Raw genomic sequence first — 22072 nt, 5'->3', positions numbered from 1 at the left:
GATCTACCAGAAACCCCAGATCCTTCTCGCCCAGTTGTACCCCCTCCTAGTATGTATGATGCATATTCTTAACCTCCAAGTGCATAATCTTACATTTATCAACATTAAATCTCATTTGCCACATAGTTGCCCAATTAAACAGTGCATTGAGGTCGGCTTGTAAATTGGAGACATCCTGTAAGGACGTTATTCCACTGCACAGCTTGGTGTCATCTGCAAAGACTGAAATGGGATTCTCAATCTCAGACCCTATATCGTTTATAAATATATTAAAAAGTAAGGGTCCCAACACTGAACCTTGGGGTACACCACTGATGACCCAAGTCCATTCAGAGTATGAATCATTAACCACTACTCTCTGAACATGATCTTTTAGCCAGTTTTCTATCCATTTACATACAGATTTTTCCAAGCAAGTAGACTTTACCTTACAAATTAGCCATGTGTGGGGAACTGTGTCAAACGCTTTTGCAAAATCCAAGTATACCACGTCCACCGCCACCCCTCTGTCCAAGGTTTTGCTCAACTTCTCATAAAAAAAGAAATCAGATTTGTTTGACAACTTCTGTCTTTCATGAATCCATGCCGTCTGTTGCTTAAAATATTTTTTGCCAGCAAGAACTCATCTATGTGGTTTTTTATTAAACTCTCCAGTATCTTCCCAACTATAGAAGTTAAACTAACAGGTCTATAATTACTTGGTAAAGATTTTGACCCTTTTTTAAATATTGGCACCACATTGGCTTTACGCCAATCCAGTGGTACTATGTCATTAAAGAGTCCCTAAAAATTAGAAACAATGGCTTTGAAATGACAGAGCTCAATTCTTTAAGGACCCGTGGGTGTATGCCATCCGGTCCAGGTGCTTTATTCACCTTTATTCTGTCTAAATATTTTTGGATCATATCAATTGTGAGCCAATGTGGATCATCTGGACCTTGCCCATTATGGACAAATTTGCCTTCTTTGTCCCCACTCACCCACTCTAGATTATTTTGTAAAGGGCCTACATGCTCGGACTGAACCTTTTTACTATTAATATATTTGAAAAATGTTTTGGGGTTGGTCCTGCTATCTTTTGCAATCTGTCCTCCGGTTTCAATTTTTGCAGCCTTTATTTCCGTTTTGCATATTCTGTTATATCCTTTGTAATGTTTAAACGATGATAGTTTTCCTTCATTTTTATATTGAATGAAATCGCTTTTCTTATTCCTATTCTTTTTAACTTTTGCCGTAAGCCACATAGGTTTGATTTTTAGCCTTTTAAACTTGTTGCCCATGGGAATACATTCTGCAGTGTGTTCACATACAGTCTTTTTGAAGAACTCCCATTTATGTGTTGTGTTCATCAATGCCAATATTCCCTCCCAGTCTAAGTCTTGGAGAGCAGCTCTCAGCCTTGGAAAATTACCTTTCTTGAAATTGAGCGTTTTTATTTTTCCTGTATGTGCTTGCTGTTTACAGCTAACAATAAATTAAATCATGTTATGGTCACTGCTACCCAGATGTTCTTTTATATGGACATTTGTAATAAGCTCTGCATGGTTTGAGGTTACCAGGTCCAGCAGAGCATCATTTCTAGTAGGGGCCTCTATGAACCGTACCATAAAATTGTCCTGTAGTAGGTTTAAAATGTTTGCCCTTTAACTGTTTCTGCAGTATAATTACACCAGTCAATTTCCGGGTAGTTAAAATCCCCCATTATTATCACTGTTCCAGCCCTTTCGATCTGTGCAAGGAGCTGAGTTTCCACCTCCTCATTAACACTGGGAGGCTTATAACAATCTCCAATGATTACCTTTGTAGTACGCACCCCCTAATGTGTTAGGTACAGAAGGATGCCCCATCGTTTGATTTTTGGGGTGTCCTTGAATTCAGTCCTCTGGGTTGATCAGTTTCATCAAAGTTAAAAAATGATGCAGTAGGCCATTTCATTTTGCAGCAACTCAAAATGGTACTTAGCAGTTTGTATGGCCCCCATGAGATTGTATGCCTGCCTAACAGTGATAGGACATGCTCCTAAGGAGATGACAGTTGGTGTCCTGGGGTATTTCCTCCTAGATCTAGACCAGGGCATCACTGAGCTCCTGGACAGTCTGAGGTGCAAGCTGGCGGCATCGGATGGACTGAAACATGATATTCCAAAGGTGTTCTATTGGATTTAGGTCAAGCAAGCGTGGGGACCATTCAATGGTATCAATTCCTTCATCCTCCAGGAATTGCCTGCATACTCTCACCACATGAGGCCAGACATTGTCATGCACTAGGAGGAACTCAAGACCCACTCCACCAGTGTAGGGTCTGAAAATGGGTTCAAGGATTTCATCCTGATACCTAATAGCAGTCAGGGTGCCATTGTCTAGCCTGTAGAGGTCTGTGCCTCCCTCCATGGATATGCCTCCCCAGACCATCACTGACCCACCACCAAAGCGGTCATGCTGAATGATGTTACAGGCAGCATAATATTCTCCAAGGATTCTCCAGACCCTTTCATGTCTGTCACATGTGCTCAGGGTGAATCTGCTCTCATCTGTGAAAAGCACAGGGCGCCAGTGGTGGACCTGCCAATTCTGGTGTTCAATGGCAAATGCCAATCAAGCTCTATGGTGCTGAGCAGTGAGCACAGGGCCCACTAGATGACCTCAGGTCACCCTCATGAAGTCTTTTTCTGATTGTTTAGTCAGAGACATTCACACCAGTGGCCTGCTGGAGGGCATTTTGTAGGGCTCTGGTAGTGCTCATTCTAGTCCTCCTTGCTCAAAGGAGCAGATACTGGTCCTGTTGATTGGTTAAGGACTCTCTACGGCCCTGTCCAGCTCTCTCTATAGTAACTGCCTGTCTCCTGGAATCTCCTTCATGCTCTTGAGACTGTTCAGGGAGACAAAGCAAACCTTCTGGCAATGGCAAGTATTGATGTGCCATCCTGGAGAAGTTGGACTGCCTGTGCAACTTCTGTAGGGTCCAGGTATTGCCTCATTTTACCAGTAGTGATACCAACCCTGGCCAAATGCAAAACTAGTGAAAAACAGTTAGAAATGATGAGTAGGGAAATATAGGTCAGTGGCCTCCACCTGTAAGCCTTTCCTGTTTTGGGAGGCATATCCTTGTTGCCCATCTAGTGAACCTGTTAATTTCATTAACACCAAAGCATCTGAAACTGATTAACAACCCCCTCTGCTACTTAACTGACCAGATCAATATTTCAGGAGTTTAATTGAATGCTATAGCATATTCTAATGCTATACTCCAGGGGCAGGCAACCTTTTAGAGGTTGAGGTCTACCTGGACAGCATGGAGTAAAAACACCTTGGAGGCGGCACCCTTAAAATAAAAAAACCCACAGTAGTGTCCTGTACCCCCCTCTTTTCATCACCCCCCCAATGCAGTGTCCTCTGCCCCCTCCCCCCAGTTGTATCCTGTACCCCACAAAGCAATGTCCTCTGCCCCTCTTCACACCACAGACCATCCACTGTCGTGTCCTCTGCCCCCTCCCCCCCCCAGTAGTGTCATGTACCCCCCAAACCAGTGTCCTCTGCCTGTCTCCTGTGCCCCCCCCTCCCACAGTGTTTCCTGTGCCTCCCCTCCCACAGTGTTTCCTGTGCCTCTCCTCCCACAGTGTCTCCTAAGCCTCCTCTATCACAGAGTCTCCTAAGCCCCCCCTCCCACAGAGTCTCCTGTGTCCCCCCATTCACAGCATCTCACAAGCCCCCCCCACAGCGTCTTTCGTGTCCCCCCTCCCACAGTGTCTCCCATGTCCAACCTCCCACACCATCTCCTGTGTCCTCCCTCCCACAGCATCTCCCGTGTCCCCCCACCACAGTGTCTCCTAAGCCCCCCCACGAGTCTCCTTTGTCCCCACCTCCCACAGGGTCTCCTGTGTCCCCCCTCCCACAGGCTCACTGAGCAGCTCTTGCCCCCAACCCCACCCTCATCCAGCACTATGCTGCCTCCTGCTCTGGTTGTAACATGAGAACGGCAAAGGCTGGGGGAAGGTAGAACCGCATTTGCAAATCGACCTGTTGGCTCCCCGCAGTCGATCATGATCGACTGGTTGCCAACTCCGTTATACTCTGTTTAACTGCCTCCTGCCAGCCATATAAGGAACTGATGGGCGCAAGGCAGTTCTCTCGTTCTGGGAAGACATCAAATGACGTCCTTCCACTCTAACCACGTGTGCGTGGCTCTGGGGGCGCACAGCTCGGCGATCGGTGATGCGCTGTGTCCCGCGGACAGCGGATCTGTCAGGGAAGACCTGACCATGGTGCAGGTGAAGTTCCGCGGAACACAAATATGCACATGCTCAGAGTCCTTACCAGTCAAACAGATGTGCAGGTACTTGGACATCGGTGCGCTTGCATGCGCACTTGCACATGCGGGTGCGCGCCTGTCACTAATGCTGGCGCCAAAAGGGCTATTTAAACTGGCTGCAGTAGTTGTCCCATTGCCGTATGGTCTTTTCCCTGCTCGTGTTCCCCGATTCCTATGATTGTCTCCTGATACTGAACCAGCCTGTTCCTGATCTCCGCTTGATTGCTTCCTGTCCGGACCTCTGGCTTGTCTTTGGATTATTCTCCTGTCTCTGCTCCTGTCTGATTGATATTCCGTTGCTGACCTGGTCTGTGATCTGACTACTCTTCCTCCTCCCGCTGTAAGCCTGATATGCCTGACCGATACCGAACCCGACTCGTCTGACCCTGCATCCTTAGCACGCTGCGCTCGAGTATCCATCCATCCCACGTGGCTACATCAGAACCCTGCTCCTGGCCTGCAACTCATCAGCTCACCTGCTATTACCGGATTGATCACAGGCACTCATACCCCACCATGCCCCTGCGACCGCTTTCTCACCATCAGCAGTCCTTGAGCTGAAACTGTACGGGAAGCCTGCCTCTTCACGTCAGGCTCACTATCCAGGTACGTAACAGGATCACTGATCGACGGAAAGAGCCGAAGACGTCAGATTGGTCATGTGATCAGCTGTGTTCAATCACAGCTGATCGCATGTAAATAAGAAAATGCCAGTTATCGGCATTTCTCTCCTCACGAGCTGTGAAGCCAACAGCTCGAAAGGAGAGGAGAGCCAGAAATCGGTATTCCTCAGAGGGGACATGTACACTGATCATCATGGCACTGATGATCAGTGTGCCCTGATGATCAGTGTAGCCCCAGCAGTGCCACCTGTCAGTGTCCATCAATGCCAGCTGTCAGTGCTCATCAATGCCACCTGCCAGTGCCCATCAATGCCACATATCAGTGCCCATCTGAGCTGCCTTTCAGTCCACCTATCAGTGCCAGTAAGTGCCGCCTATCAGTGCCCGTCAGTGTTGCCTATCAGTGCCATCTTACAGCGCCAGTCAGTGCCACCTATCAATGCCATATATGAGTGCTGCCTTTTAGTGTCCATCAGTGATGCCTGTCAATGCCCATCAGTGCCCATGAGTGCCACCTATCAGTGCAGCCTCCTTAGCGCACATCAGTGAAGGAGAAAAATCACTTATTTACACATTTTTATAACAAAAACTAAGAAAAAACTTTTTAATTTTCAGTTGTTTTTGGTTTGTTTAGCAAAAAATAAAAAACCCAAGAGGTGATTAAAATACCACCAAAAGAAAGCTCTGTCTCAAAAAAAATGATAAAATTTTCATATGAGTACAGTGTTGCATGACCACGCAATTGTCATTCAAAATGTGACAGTGCTGAATGCTGAAAATTGGCCTGGGCAGGAAGTTAGTATAAGTGCCCTGTAGGCAAGTGGTTAAAAAGTAATCCTTTAATTTTTTTGACCAGTGTATGTCTGAATTGACCAGTTTAATACAATGTTAAAACAGTGCACACAAACACTTTGAAACCACAAGCCTGCATTCCCAAACCCACTCCCACTCCAATATACCCACATATTCCCAAAATACTTAAAATATAGACTTCTGTCATGTATTTGGTAGAACCTCGTCAGGACAGTATTCATGCACTTCAATAGGCAGCAAAGCGAGAGAGACAAGGCAGGTTTTCCCAGAAGAAAAATTTATTTGAAATATATTTTAAAAATATTCTTCATATATTTGAAATGCTACAATTTTGGCCATATTCAATATATATATATATATATATATATATATATATATATATATATATATATATATATACACACACACACACACATATATACATACACACAATATATTTTTGGAATATTTTTCATATATTTTATAATAGCACATTTCAACATGCAACATGCAATATATATATATTTTAAATATGGCCAAAATTGTAGCATTTCAAGTATATGTTAATATATTTGGGAAGAATATTTTTAAAACATATTTCAAATATATTTTTCTTCCATGTGGGTTATCTTGCAATAAAAAAAACATTGTACACGGTTTTCACAATATGTAAGCAGCTTAGTTACACTGCAATACAAGAGGTGCGGACAAGGCGAGTTTTATTTTGAAATAGAAATTAAAGTTTATTAATAAAGAGACAATAGCCAGAAATATTTCTGAATGCTAGAGCACTGGGATAGGCTGCAAACTTTGAGGCACAATGCAGAATGTATCCTGAAGCAAACAGATATTTGTCAGCTGAGGTCCAGTTGCAGAACCATTGTGTGCCGTCTTTACGGTGCCTGGGCACTGGAGAGAGAGCAGGATTTTACCTGCAGCAAATATTAGACACTTTGCAGCTGGAGTCGATCTATGGAAACATTCTGTGGCCCCTTTACAGTGCCAGAGCACGAGAATAGTTTAGGACAGGAGGAAGGCACTGGTATAGCGTTTGACACAGTTCCCCATACAGCTAACGTATAATATCTACAGGCTTGGAGAAATCTGTATGTAAATGGCTAGAAAACTGGCTAAAAGATTATATTCAGAGAGTAATGGTTAATGATTCATACTCTGAATTGTCTAGGGTTGCCAGTGGTGTACCCCAAGGTTCACTTTTGGGAACCCTTACTTGTTAATATATTTATAAACGATATAGGGTCTGGGATTAAAAATACCATTTCAGTCTTTGCAGATGACACCAAGCTGTGCAGCGGAATAATGTCCTTACAGGATGTCTTCAACGTACAAGCCGACCTCAATGCACTGTTTAATTGGGAAACTAAACAGGTTAATGTTGATAAATGTAAGGTGATGCACTTGGGGGCTAAGAATATACATGCATCATACATATTCGATTGCCTCTTGGGGGATCAGGAAGGATTTTTTTCCCTTGCAGAAGAAAATTGGATCATTCTTTGATGGGTTTATTGCCTTCCTCTGGATCAACTGTGGGTGTAGGATTATAACTTTTTTTTTTTTATGGTTGAACTGGATGGACTTTTGTCTTGAGCCAGACTAACTATATAACTATGTTACATAGTTGCAGGGGCAAACTGAGACTATGGGGAACATTGGCCAGGTAAGCCCAGACCTAACTTTCTCCAAACCATCACATTTTTCTGAACGACATGACTACAATCTTCAAATAACAACATTGCCTGTATTTCTGATGCTACAAATTAACTTGGGGGAATCAATTGTGGATAAGGATCTGGGGGTTCTGGTAGATCACAAGCTTAATAATGGCATGCAATGCCAAGCTGCGGTTTCTAAAGCGAGCAAAATCCTCTCTTGTATTAAAAGAGGTATAGACTTGAAAGAAAGATATAATTTGACTCCTGTACAAATCATTAGTAAGACCTCATCTGGAATATGCAGTTAAGTTTTGGGCACCAATTCACAAAATGAACATTGGGGAACTGGAGAAAGTACAGAGAAGGGAAACCAAACTGATACGAGGCATGGAGGAGCTCAGCTATGAGGAAAGATTAGAGGAACTGAATTTATTCTCTCTTGTGAAGAGGAGGATAAGGAAGGATATGATCAACATGTATAAATACATCAGTGGTTCATATAGTGAACTCTGAGTAGAATTATTCACCCTGAGGTCATCACAGAGGACCAGGGGGCACTCTTTAGGTCTGGAGGAAAATAAATGTAATCTCCAAATATGGAAAGATTTCTTCACAGTGAGAGCTGTGAAAATGGGGAATAGACTCCCTCAAGAGTTGGTTCTGGCCAGCTCAGTGGATTGCTTTAAAAAAGGCCTGGATTCTTTCCTAGATACACATAATATAACCAGATACTAACATTTATAGGTAAAGTTGATCCAGGGAATATCCGATTGCCTCTTGGGGGATCAGGAAGGAATTTTTCCCCCTGCAGGAGCAAATTAGATCGTGATTGGCTGTTTTTTTTTTGCCTTCCTCTGGATCAATTGTGGGGTTAGAATTATAATGGGTTTTTTTTGGTTGAACTGGATGGACTTTTGTCTTGTTTCAGCCAGACTAACTATGTAACACAAAAGAATTATACTTTGCATTGTATTTATAACACAATTGTGCAAATACTGTATATTCAGAAAAAATTGCATATTCTGCTTTCTACATTCTTGTATATGGTGAACAACATCCAAAATGTATATAACAGCAAATAGTTGCCTGGAAAATTTCATAAATAGTATTTGGTCACGCAAGTGTTGCCAAGTATTTTGAGGATGATTGCCAACACTACCAATCTGAAATCATTGTATTACCTCATGATGTTGACATTTGTTATGTGGACTTTAGTATTTTTTTCCCAGAGAGCATAAAGGAGAATGAGCTAATTTTTTTTTTTTAAAGAATGCCATTATGCAAGTGAGGCTAGTACGATGATAATGTACCAATGGTACAGAGCTGAAATCATTGCATTGTCCAGTCCTTAAGATGCTGACTTTACTTATATAGACTGTAGTAATGCTTCTCCAGTGTAGCTCATTCTGAAGGAAAATGCGCTAATTTGACTAATGATTACAAATGAGCGTAAGGTTTTGATCTGAACTTGGGTGTTTGGGCATTCGGATCAATGCCCAGACATTTACCACTCAGCAGGAGCAGAACGTCATATATAATACTGGTATTACTACTGGCCATGTAAGCAAAGGAGCAGGTATAGTTTAAATGAAAAAAAGAAAATAAAACAGCATGGGGATTCCCCCATGATTCCTATCAGGCCCTTCAGGTCTGATTTTAAGGTGGAACCCCATGCAAATGTAAAGAAAAAAAAGGGTCTAGTAGAGAATTTGGGGGGAACCTCACCCTGTTTGTTCTTTGGTGTTGGGTTCCCCATTAACATTTACACTAGACCCTCATCTAGGATAAGGGTCTGGTATAGATGAAGGAAATCTGTTCCCATCCCTCGCCGCATCTTCTATGTGCTGGTCTTTGGCCGATGAGGATTATGTCACTCCTGCGCATGCACAGGAGGCTATCCTTCTGGCACACATGGACAGTGCTTCCACTGTAAGCTGAACTGCGCATATGCAGCTCAGTTTACATCACCAGAGAAGATAGCAAGCACACAAGTACATGTCCCTTCTGCTATAAAAATCCTGCCTGCTTGCTGTTAATTACATTAGTTCTGCTTTCATTTTTTTCCAGTGTTTCATTTTAACAATAACTAAAATCACTGCTCCCAGCCAAATGTTTTTCTTTTGCTTTGGTACATGTCCTCCAGGGCAGCGCCCAGCCCCTATACCATTTGTTTGACATTCTGTTGCCTATTCGCCTAGAAAATTGCCAGAACTGTGTTTTACCATTCAAGGTCATTACCTTCAAGGAATTTTAGTCATGTTTGCTAAACCCTGACCAAACCGAACCCAATTATGTTTGGTTCATCACTACTAAGTATGCTATCATAAACTAGAAATTTAGGTGATATAGTTGACCAATAATACAGTTCCCTTGAATCCAGGGGTATGTCTTTTGGGCCGGATGGAACCTCTGGCTGTTCAAAAGCAATCTGAACACTTCTTGGCCTACTGTTTTTTTTATGCCAGGAAATCCCAAGCTCCCCCCACTTTGGATACATGGAAATCACTGATTTATTCTGTCCTTCCACTATATAAGGCTGTCCATAATGGCAGGGGATGTTTAACCAAGTTTGAGAAATTTTAGTCTTCATGGTTGGACACTTCGGACATAGCAATCTTAAGCTGAGGTTAGAGTAACTACTCCTGCATCTACTGATGTTTGCGCCCATCTCACTTCAACCCTACTGGTACCTTCTGATTATTTGGGGTTCCACTTAGAACATCCCCTACTGTTAGGGTGCACTTGTATTTGCTCCCAATGTAACCTAATGTTTACACATATACTTTGAATCTTAGAGACTGTGTATTGTTTCCACTAGACTCCTGCATTTGCATTATTATGTTTCAATTGTTATCTTGTAACCTTCATTGGGCATTGAACGTTGACGTGACTGGTTAAAGGAGTGGAGCACAATATATAGCTTGTTATGGGTAGTTGTTTATACATGTGTCTTTAATTTTGTACTTCTGTACTTTTTTTTTAAAGATGTTTTATTAGGTCTGTAAAAAAATATACAGAGTCATTTGTATAAAAAAAACACAAAACAATAAGCTTGGATAAAAAAAAAAAAAAAAACAACAACTCAAGATGCATGCCATGTCTCACTAACACACAGTATGTGAGTGGAACCAACAAAGAAGTGGTCTGGTCAACATAGGAAAGAAGTAGTGCCACATTATAGAATGTACCTTCAGAAGGTATATACTCATATCCTGGATCAAGAGATGCCAAAGTAAGCGGGCTGGACACCCATTTAACCAGGGGCGGACTGACCATTCAAGCATTCGGGCACTGCCTGAGGACCCGGGGTCAGTAGGGGGCCCCATGAAATGCCCCTGGTACCTTTTTATAGGCTTTTTTGGGTGTGCTTTGAGTGTGAGCAAGGACACAGGGGCCCCATGATCCCCTATTGCCCGGGGGCCCCATGAGTTGTCAGTCCACCACTGCATTTACCCCAAATGTTATCAAAAAAGAGGAGCCTTCTTTCTGAGTTAAATTAAGCATGTACAAAGGAATACGATCATTAATCAGTTTAAGCCAAGTGGGCAAGACAGGGTGTATCGTTCCTATCCAGGACAAGAGTATAGTCTGTATAGCAAAGAAATACAGAATGCATAGCAAACATTTTAAATATTTGGATGCAGTTAGATCACCAAAAATACCCAACAAACAATTCTTAGGGTGCAGGATATTAGGCAAGCCTAAGGCAGTAAACATAAAGGAGTCGACCTCTAACCAAAAAGTATGAATTATAGGGTAGGACCAAAAGCAGTGTAAAAAGTCAAAGGCTTCTCCACATCATCTAAAACAATTTTGTGTATGGCATAAGTCCATTTAACACAGCCTATAATGTGTAATGTGACTATGATGGAAAATGTTTAGTTGTTTTATACTGTTCCTAGAAGAGATCACAGAACCCTTATAGGTAGTAGTAAATTCAGACCAGTCCTCATCAGTAAGATGTAAATCCAACAAGGATCAACGGTTCTGGGAAGCAGAAAATACGAATTAGAGTCAGCCATCAGGGTGGAGTAATACTCTGAAACAGGGGCGGACTGACAACTTATGGGGCCCCTGGGCAATAGGGGATCATGGGGCCCTTGTGTCCTTGCCCAAACTCAAAAAAGCCTATGAAAAAGGTACCAGGGGCATCTCATGGGGCTCCCTACTGACCCCAGGCCCTCGGGATGTGCCCGAGTTTCCAAATGGTCAGTCCGCCCCTGCTCTGAAATCAATTTGGTTGGATGGAGTCATTGCAGCTGTTTTTCAAGGGGAGCATAGGATAGTGGAGCTGTCAGCAACCCAAATAGTGTCGGTAAAGCATGGCTTAATTGATACTAATGAAAAAATAAGAAAGGGGAGATTAAATTCCTCTCAAAGCTGAGGGCTTGAAGCTTTAGGCAGTATACAATTGGTACAAATATTTATCCCTTGGGAGGCCCAGCATACTGGGTCAGGGACTGAAAGTAATTCAGGCAATGTAGGATTAAACCACAGTGGGTTGTTAGGGTAGTTGGTCCAGGTAGCAGTAGAAATCCAAGTCACAATAGTGACAACATGAGACAAAGTGGTCTGCAGCATGGTAGTACCTGGGCAGGAGGGCTCTTGTATTTTGTAAACAATATTGTTGCAGCTTCAGTAGTGGTACAGGCATTATCTAAAGAGGGTTGTAGCCAATCAAGCAATAACCAATTGAGATGCCAAATAATAAAGATAGAAATTAGGACCCACCAAATGGACTGGTAGCTTCAGGACATCTAATGCTATTCTAGGAGAATGGCGGTTTCATATGAACCCTGTGCAGGTGGCATCAGTTTATTTAAAGAGGGATCTTGGTATTTTATAGGGAGAGTTAGCCATGACATTTAGCAATTTTGGTAAAAAGATCTTTAACAGATTAACTCTATCCATTAGATCCAATGGGAAATCCATCCATTGTTTGGTTCGCTGCTGTAGTTAAGTGATTAAGTGACATAAACTGTTCTCAAATAGAAGCTTAAGGGCAACTGTATCATAACCCCCAGATAACAAGTGTGTACCACCTGGAGTTGAGAGCTTGGATGAATCACCTGCATCATTGCCGGGTATAGTGGGAAAAGACTAGATTTTTTTCCAGTTAACCTGGAAGCCAGAAAACATACCAAACTCAGCAATATCCTGAAGAAACAGTGAAGGGATTCAGCAGGATCTGCCAAATATACAAATGTATCATCAGCATGCAAGGAGATGCGCTCCACTATGGTGCCTATAGAAAGGCCATGTATGGAACGAGATGCCCGCATAGAAGAAGCCATGGGTTCTATGGCCAAAGCAAATATCAATGAGGATAATGGACATCTGTGGCATGTTCCTTTAGAAATAGGGAATGTAACAGAAACAGAGGCATTTACTCGAATTCTGGCAACCAGGTTAGTGTACAAAAGTCGTATTCAGGCAATCATTCAACGACCAAATCCATAGAGCTGTAAAATATGGAACAGGTAAGGCCACTCCACATTATCAAAGTCAGTACACGTATCTAGAGAAACAACAGCAGAGGTTCAAGAGTGATCGTGGGGATACTGCAGGTTCTGAAAGAGTCTACATATATTCATTCTGGTAGATCTGCCAGGAATAAAACCCCCTTGGTGACCCTGTACCAAATGTGCAAGAACCATGTTCAAATGGTTAGCTAGGACTTTACCTAAGATCTTCACATCAACATTAATTAACCACTTGCCCTCCAGAGGATATACCCCTCTTCCTGACCAGGCCATTTTTTGTGTTCCGACGCTGCGTTACTTTAACTGACAATTGCGCGATCATGCACTCAAATAAAATTTACGTTCTTTTTTTCTCACGAATAGAGCTTTATTTCATTGGTATTTGATCGCCTGTGCGTTTTTAACTTTTTTGAGCTATAAAAAAAAAGACTATCAATTTTGAGAAAAAAACAATATTTTTGACTTTTTGCTATTAAACATGTCCAGTAAAAAAATTTAAAAAATCTAATTTCGTCATAAATGTAGGCCAAAATGTATTCTGCTACATGTCTGTGCTGAAAAAAAAATCCTAATACATGTAAATTAATTGGTTTACGTGAAAGTTATAGTGTTTACAAATAGTTGTGATATATATATATATATTTTTTTTTTTTACTAGTAATGGCGGCGATCAGCGACTTATAGTGGGACTGCAGCAGGCATTCTGACACTGGGGGGGAACTGACTTGGTGTCACTGACATCCCCAGTGACAGGAAAACAGTGATCGGTCAGTGCTAATAAAAAGCACTGACACTGTACTAATGGCACTGGGCATGAAGGGGTTAACATGTGGGGAGATCAAAGGGTTAACTGTGTGCTGTGTGCCTTGTTCTGTGTTTGTGCTTCACTGTTTTGTGCTTTGCATAGCAGGGGGGAAAACGGTTTTGTTTACTAACAGTTCTCCCCCCCCCGATGGAGATCCTCGGCAATAACTGGGTGCAGGCGAGTTATCACCGGCCGGGACCCGGTGCTTGACAGCCACGGTCGCGAATGGAGGAACGAGTAGGGCACGCATGCACACCCCCCTACCTAGAAATGTAAAATCACACACATGTGATTTTGCGCACCACTTCTGCCCTGTAGCAGTATTTCTGCTATGGGGTGGTGATAAAGCGGTTAAAGAAATAGATCTGTAAGAGTCACAATTACGTGGATCCTTACACAGCTTCAATAAAATGACAATTACGGTGCCTTTGTAAAAGTTTTACTTCACAATTATGTGCCACTTTGTGTTGGTCTATCACATAACATCCCAATACAATGTATTTACGTTTTTGGTTGTAACATGACAAAATGTGGAAAATTTCAGGGGGTATGAATACTTTTTCAAGGCAATGTAATTCCTCACGCATAGATGGAGGGGAGGATTCCCTCATCTAGAGCCACAGTAAAGGTTCGCAACAAATATGGACTAAACAGATGATTCAATTTGGTGTACCGTTCAGCTGGAAAACCAGCCAATCTTGGTGTTTTGTGAGAGGGCAGTTAGGAGATCACAAACTCGATCTTATCAGTAGAAATAGGTGCTTCCAGTGCTTGACTACGACTAGGGAATAAGGATAGAAGAAATACAACAGGCAAAAATTCAGACAGCTGATCATCAGAATATTGTACAGTAGTACTATATAATGTAGAACATGAAGGCATCCAGAACCTCATGGGGGAGCTACCAAGGTATCCATCAGGAGGTATTTTTTCTTGGGAGAGTGCATGTGATCAGCAAAGGGCCAATCAGCACTGTCCATACAGAGGTCCGGGGATCTGCATCCTCCTAGAGCAGAGAAAAAACTCCTCCTACAAGCTTTAACCAGTGCTGTGCTGGACATTGATAGAAGTCACAAGACTGCCCTAACTGCTGATGAGAAAAAGTATTTGCCAATTTATATTTACTAAAATAATTGCACTTCCTTGTTCTGTGTACTGTGGGAGACCAGATAATATAGTGAATGCAGGGTCCGGGGTTTAGTAACACTTTAAGTTTATGCAAACAATCAATCTTTGCGTTGTTGACCCTTTTTTTTCAAGACCTCTGCAATTCTCCCTGGCATGCGGTTTGTAGGAATTTGTGTTTTTTTTTTTGTTCACCTGTCTCTTGAGGTTTGACCACTAGTTCTGAATGGAAATAAGGTGTGGGGAGTTTCCTGGCCATGAACCTAATTTCGATGTTTTATTCCCCAAGCCACTTAGTTATCAGTTTTGCCTTATGGCAAGGAGCTCCATCATGCTGGAAACGGCATTGTTCGTCACCAAACTGTCCTTGGATGCTTGGGAAACGTTGCTCTCGGAGGATGTTTTTGTACCATTCAATATTCCTGGCTGTGTTCTTTTGTGAGTGATTCCAATCCCAATCCCTTTTTGGAGAATCCTTTTTGTGTAAAGCAATGATGACTGCATGTCTTTCCTTGCAGGTAAATTAATATTAGTGTACAGCCCTGGCCAGAGGTTTTGAGAATGACACACAGGCTGAAGCAATCGCTTCTCTCTGATCTCACAGTGAAAGCAAAGAGAACTGATGCTTGCTTTTATTCTCTCTTGTTAACTATGTGATTGGACACAGCAATCACATGGTAAAATGCCATGTGATCACCTAGACACAGCAGTAATGTGATCCACTGTGTGCAGGATCCGCCAATGCGGACTGATATACAGGTACATTACTGCGCTGTACCCTGTCCGCCCATTGCCTATAAACATCAGTGCTGATGAAAGCTAACACACCAACCCAGAAGCAGCTAAAGTGGTTGTAAACCTTCACATATACCCAGGGAAATGACTGGTCTCAGGTGATACACAGAGATGAAATAAGTCCTCCCACATAAGTTGTCCCTTTATATCTGCAGTCGTCTTTCCCCTACATCCATTCAAAATGCAGAATTTACACAGGATCTCTCAGCTCTGAACAGCACAGGGAGGGAAGCTGAAGTTACATCAGTGAGGAGAGCTCTGAGAGATGATTGGCGGGACCCACCCCCTTCACACAGAACACAGGAACAGAGCTGAGGCTGTCAATCATAGGCTGTGCCCTCTCCATCACCATTTTTCTCTTGGCATTGGGAAAACTTGTCAGAAGTGACTCATGCTTATAGCAGAGGACAGAAGTGACAATTAGTGCTCTGGATTGAGACAATCACACACTATAGAGGGATATGCTTTGTTCATATTTCATGTCTGCAGTTTTCAACCACTTTAATGTAAGATTTATTAATAGTAAAACAAAAGACTTCCAAACACCAGCAAGTAGAAAACACAGATACGTGAAGATATAAGTGAACAAAATACCTAACTAGCAACCTAAGTAACAGCCCAACTGACAAATTTATTAACCCAAATGCTTACATGATGTGTACCTCTAAATAAAGAATTGAAAAACAAAATACAGTTCTAATTTGTGTGTTTGATGGCATTAAATAATTTGAAAGAACCACATCCTGTGTTATATTTTCCTGCACAATGTGTCTTACTGCTTTTAATATATTGAGTTGTAGACATCTGTTTTACATTATACCTCTGCTCTGTTGAAAAACTAAACACTGGAATTAGAAACTAGTCTGCAAAATCAGTGTACATTTACTACAAGAAATTTACTTTTAAAATGGAAAAAAACATTCAGTTTACCTTTTAGGATAACCGGAGATTGCATTTTTACCCAGTATCATGAAATCAATGTGCACCAACAGAACCCAAAACATATTTGATGCTCTGCATTGTTGCAGCTTGCAAGAAAAGCCAGCTAGACATAATAGAAGTTGTAGGCAGCTACAGACAGGCAAAAGGGAAGCAGTTACTTGTGATAAGTATTTGCTAGTAACAGTGTGAGTTGTGTCTGAGCTGTCAATGTGCAGAGAGGGACGTTACACCCTATGCTGGTCACACTCACTTCTCTGGGATTCAGCCAAAGAAGGAAATTATCTGCATGCTGTAGGAGAGGAAATATTTACAGTCAAGGGACGGAAGTATTAGAAGAAACGTATCCTGGAACTGCGGGGAGAACACTTCATTTCAGTGTCCTTATACCCTGGGACTGGGTTTACAAGTGTGTTTGTTCTGGCTTTAAATTTGTGAGGCGCTAATTTTACTGGAGAGAGAGAAAAACTAGTAAGTATAATCTGGAGTCAGTCTTCGCACATCTGGACTCTCTCTCTCTAAGTCTGACTGTTACTCCTTACTAATACTCTATCCATATTCATACAATTTCTCATCTTCTTTAAGGCAATCTACCATATACTGTAGGAGGTTATGTTGCAGTGACTTCATAAAATTGTTTCATATTCTTGTATCCTTTGCTTTTCCTTTAATGTTCTTTTTTAGCTTCATGGTCTTTTCACACCATCTATTTTTCCATTTTGAATATTATACAAGAGGGACTTCTGGGGTTGCCAATTAACGGGGTGGGGGCAAACTCTCTAAAATGCCTAAGGTGGGCTATACTGTGAACACAACCCTGCTATGTTTGACATGCCAAATGCATATTAATTACAGGCAACATAATTACTTTTATATAGTGTACTGTGTCTAAATTTCTATGTATTGAGACTAAGTGTACTAAACTCATTATGCCATTTACAGTATGATAAGTAGTTAATGTTTACAGGCAAGAGGTAGGCATTGTAAGAAAACTACAATTTCAGAAGTGGTCTAAAATGGTTTTTTTTTTTGCCAGAATACTACAGAGAAACTGTTCATTATAAACCTTTAAATTATAACTCATTTTCAGTTTTTGTATTGTCAGTGAAAATGATTTCCCAATTACCACTCGGTCCATGGGACCCAATGAGAAAACAATACAAGTGACCCTTTCATGTCTAGACTAGACAAAACTACTTGCAATCACTAAAGATTAGCATTCTTACTACATACCTTTTATGCAGAAATAAAAAACACATAGGACTAACTTTAGTGCCGGACATGTCACACCCTAAAAGATCACCACTAATATGCATACACGTCAAGATTCTTTTTTTTTTTTTTTGTTCTTTTTAAAGCACATTCTTGGACTTCCCAACAGTCCGACACACCCTGAGTGTTTCTCAGTCCACACTGCTATTTAAACAACCAGCATCCAGATCCTTTTAGCCTGTGTTATAAAAAGTTAAACATTCTCCTTAAGCACTCTTAACACATTGCATATTCTATGGGAGAGTATAAACATCTCCCTTAACCCTTTATGTTATGGTGCATTATGGACAGTCTCATTTCTAACAGTTCTGCTACTTGAATGCATTTTTGTTACCCTAAAAAAAAACCTTGTCAACCACACTAAACCAGAGAATGAACAACAGGGAAACCAGTGCCAAATACGGTGACCCAGCCTATTCTGGGCAGTTTAAAGTGTACATGAGATTTTCTTCTTGTGTGTGCTATGGTGAAAACGTTTTGTGTTTTAATCAAAACTTAAAGTATAACTAAAGGCAAATCCCTTTTTTTTTCGTTTTGGATAGAGTGGAGAAAAATTAGAACCCTTGTGAGGTTTTTATTGCAGTCTGCGTCCCTGTTAAGGAGATTCACCCTCTCTATTTGTTCTGTTTACCATTATCATTGAAAGTGAAAGTAAAAGAATCCCAAATTTTGGTCTGTCCCCAGAAACAGAGGGGACATTTTCCAATGGGGACACTAGTTCTAGTGACCTGGGGGTCCCCAAGGAATTAACGTAATTTGCAGAGATTTCCTCTCACTTCCTGTTTGGCTATGTGGCTATGGGAAGGAAGTAATTGGAAATCTCTGCAATGAGACACAGATGGCAAAAAAAAAAAAAAAAAATCTGACAGGAGGAGTTTTAACCCTCCCTTGCTCTCTCCATTTTGAAAAAAAGTTTAGTTTCTATAGTTCTACTTTAATGCAACTAAAAATGGCAGCCAAATTCCATATCAATAAGAGGGGGCATGATGCTTATAGTTAAAGCACAGGACATTCAGACAGCCATGCAAGCAAAATCAAAAAATGCAAAAGCTGCAGACTTTTTTTTAAATCTTTATAACCTGCATCTCCCTCTGTGGCCAGCCAGGGTCACGTGCATTTACAGTTAGTTAGGGTCAATGGTCCTTTGTTGGACGTGGCTCAGATTTTGAAAAGACAAGTTATGGCTTAAATGCTGTGGACAAAGTCAGGGTATGTAAACCCTAAACATGAAATTATCTAAACTCAAAAGATCACTGCTACTGGAAAAGAACTATATATGAATAAAATATCCACCTTATGCCAGATGATCCACCATAGCTGGTAGGCATATGATATTCCTTCTACATAGTCTGGCTAAAAAAAGACAAACGTCCATCCAGTTCAACCATTTAAAAGAAAAAAAAAAAGAAGAAAAAAAAAAAGTTATAATCCTATACCCACAGTTGATCCAGAGGAAGGCAAAAAACCCAGCAAAGCATGAAAGAATTTGCTCCTGCAGTGGAAATATAATTCCTTCCTGATCCCCCGAGTGGCAATCGGATATTCCCTGGATCAGCCTTACCTATAAATGTTAGTATCCCGTTATATTCTGTATATCCAAGAAAGAATCCAGGCCATTTTTTTAAATCAATCTACTGAGCTGGCCAGAACCAACTCTTGAGGGAGTCTATTCCACATTTTCACAGCTCTCACTGTGAAGAAATCTTTCTGTGTTTGGAGATTGAATTTCTTTTCCTCCAGACCTAAAGAGTGCCCTCTTGTCCTTTGATGACCTCAGGTTGACTAATTCTACGCCGAGTTCACTATATGAACCACTGATGTATTTATACAGGTTGATCATATCCCCCCTTAATCTCCTCTTCTTGAGAGAGAATAAATTCATTTCCTCTAATCTTTTCTCACAGCTGAGCTCTCCCATGCCTCTTATCAGTTTTGTTGCCCTTCTCTGTACTTTCTCCAGTTCCCCAATGTTCTTTTTGTGAATTGGTGCCCAAAACTGAACTGCATATTCCAGATGAGGTGTTACTAATGATTTGTACCGGGGTAATATGATATCTCTCTCTCTCTGGAGTCTATACCTCTTTTAATACAAGAGAGGATTTTGCTTGCTTTAGAAACCGCAGGACGTTATTCCACTGCACAGCTTGGTGTCATCTCCAAAGACTGAAATGGTATTTTTAATCTCAGACCCTATACTGTTTATAAATATATTAAAAAGTAAGGGTCCCAACACTAAACCTTGGGGTACACCAATGACAACCCTAGACCATTCAGAGTATGAATCATTAACCACTACTCTCTGAATACCATCTTTTAGCCAGTTTTCTATCCATTTACATACAGATTTTTCCAAGCCTGAAGACTTTACCTTACACATTAGCCATGTGTGGGGAACTGTGTCAAACATTTTTGCAAAATCCAAGTATACCACGTCCACCGCCACCCCTCTGTCCAAAATTTTGCTCACCCCCTCATATAAAGAAATCAGATTTGTTTGACAACTTCTGTCTTTCATGAATCCATGTCGTCTGTTGCTTAAAATATTTTTTCCAGCAAGAACTCTTCTATGTGGTTTTTTATTAAACTCTCCAGTATCTTCCCAACTATAGAAGTTATAATAACAGGTCCATAATTACTTGGTACAGATTTTGACCCCTTTTTAAATATTGGCACCACATTGGCCTTATGCCAATCCAGTGGTACTATGCCAGTTATTAAAGAGTCCCTAAAAATTAGAAACAATGGCTTTGAAATGACAGAGCTCAATTCTTTAAGGACCCGTGGGCATACGCCATGCGGTCCAGGTGCTTTATTCACCTATACTATCCCCATTATGGACAAGAGCTCCCCAATGCTCTTTTGTATATACAGAGCTGAAGAAAGTATTTAATAAATTTGCCTTGTCTTTGTCCCCAGCCACCCACTCTAGATTATTTTGTAAAGGGCCTACATGCTCAGACCAAACCTTTTTACTATTAATATATTTGAAGAATTTTTTGGGGTTGGTCCTGCTATCTTTTCCAATTTGTCGTTTGTTTTCAATTTTTGCAGCCTTTATTTCCTTTTTGCATATTTGGTTATATTCTTTGTAATGCTTAAACGATGATAGTGTTCCTTCATTTTTATATTTAATAAAATCTCTTTTCCTATTATCTATAGCTTTTTTTTAACTTTGGCTGTATGTCACATAGGTTTGATTTTTAGCCTTTAAACTTGTAGCCCATGGGAATATATTTTGCAGTGTATTCATATAGAGTCTTTTTGAAGAACTTTCTGTGTTGTGCTCAGTGATGTCAATATTCCCTCCCAGTCTATGTCTTGTAGAGCAGCTCTCAGCCTTGGAAAATTAGCTCTCTTAAAACGGAGTCTTTTTATTTTTCCCGTATGTGCTTGCTGTTTACAGCTAACAATACATGAAATCATGTTATGTTCACTGCTACCCAGATGTTCTTTCATATGGGCATTCGTAATAAGCTCTGCATGGTTTGAGATTATCAGGTCCAGCAGAGCATCATTCCTAGTTGGGGCCTCTATAAACTGTACCATAAAATTGTCCTGTAGCAGGTTGTAGCAAGTTCAAAAATGTTTGCCCTTTAACTGTTCCTGCAGTATCATTACTCCAGTCAATTTCCGGGTAGTTAAAATCCCCCATTATTATCACTGTCCCAGCCCTTTCGATCTGTGCAAGGAGCTCATTAACACTGGGAGGCCTATAACAAACTCCAATGTTTACCTTTGTAGTACACACCCCCATGTGCAGTTCCACCCATAATACTTCAGCCTCATCACACTCTCCATCAACTAGGTCCTCTTTCACACTTGCTCTGAGATCACTTCTCATATAGAGACAGACACCACCACCTTTTCTATTTACCCTGTTCTCCAAAAGAGAACATAGCCAGGAATATTAACCGTTTCAATACCGTGCAATTTTACACTTTCCTGCCCAGGCCAGTTTTCAGGTTTCATCGCTCTCACACTTTGAATGACAATTGCGCGGTCATACAACATTGTACCCAAACTAAAATTTTATCATTTTCTTCACACAACTAGAGCTTTCTTTTGGTGGTATTTAATCACCGCTGGGGTTTTTATTTTTTGCTAAATTAACAAAAAAAGACCAAAAATTTTGAAAAAAAAACACATTTTTCTTTGTTTCTGTTATAAATGTTTACAAATAAATAATTGTTCTTCATAAATTTAGGCCGAGATGTATTCTGCTACATGTCTTTGGTGAAAATAACCCAAATTAGG

The 22072-nt window shown here is 41.1% G+C and overlaps 1 protein-coding gene and 1 long non-coding RNA gene across 13 annotated transcripts in view; one reads left to right on the top strand and one right to left on the bottom strand.

Annotated features, from left to right (window-relative positions):
* The window catches only part of LOC149467665 (uncharacterized), a 325880-nt gene that overhangs the window by 166246 nt on the left and 137562 nt on the right, over positions 1-22072 (bottom strand). For 3 of the 12 annotated variants that reach the window (XM_089671282.1, XM_089671284.1, XM_089671283.1), the window contains exon 1: positions 16538-17012. The exons of the other annotated variants lie outside the window; for them this stretch is intronic. In XM_089671282.1, the coding sequence (XP_089527408.1) occupies positions 16538-16562 (25 nt within the window). In that variant the 5' untranslated portion in view covers positions 16563-17012. Of the gene's footprint in view, positions 1-16537; positions 17013-22072 lie in introns of those variants that run through there. 12 annotated transcript variants of the gene reach the window in all.
* Positions 16625-22072, top strand: part of LOC149467667 (uncharacterized) — a 30993-nt gene continuing 25545 nt past the window's right edge. Inside the window, exon 1 of the long non-coding RNA XR_016311883.1 lies at positions 16625-17017. This is a non-coding gene — a long non-coding RNA (uncharacterized LOC149467667). The remainder of the gene's footprint in view (positions 17018-22072) is intronic.

The sequence above is a fragment of the Staurois parvus genome, unplaced genomic scaffold, assembly GCF_062004578.1.
Source record: "Staurois parvus isolate SC_StPar_1 unplaced genomic scaffold, SC_StPar_1.0 ptg000104l, whole genome shotgun sequence".
NCBI classification, from domain to species: Eukaryota; Metazoa; Chordata; class Amphibia; order Anura; family Ranidae; genus Staurois; species Staurois parvus.
This window is presented reverse-complemented; position numbering and strand designations above follow the sequence as displayed.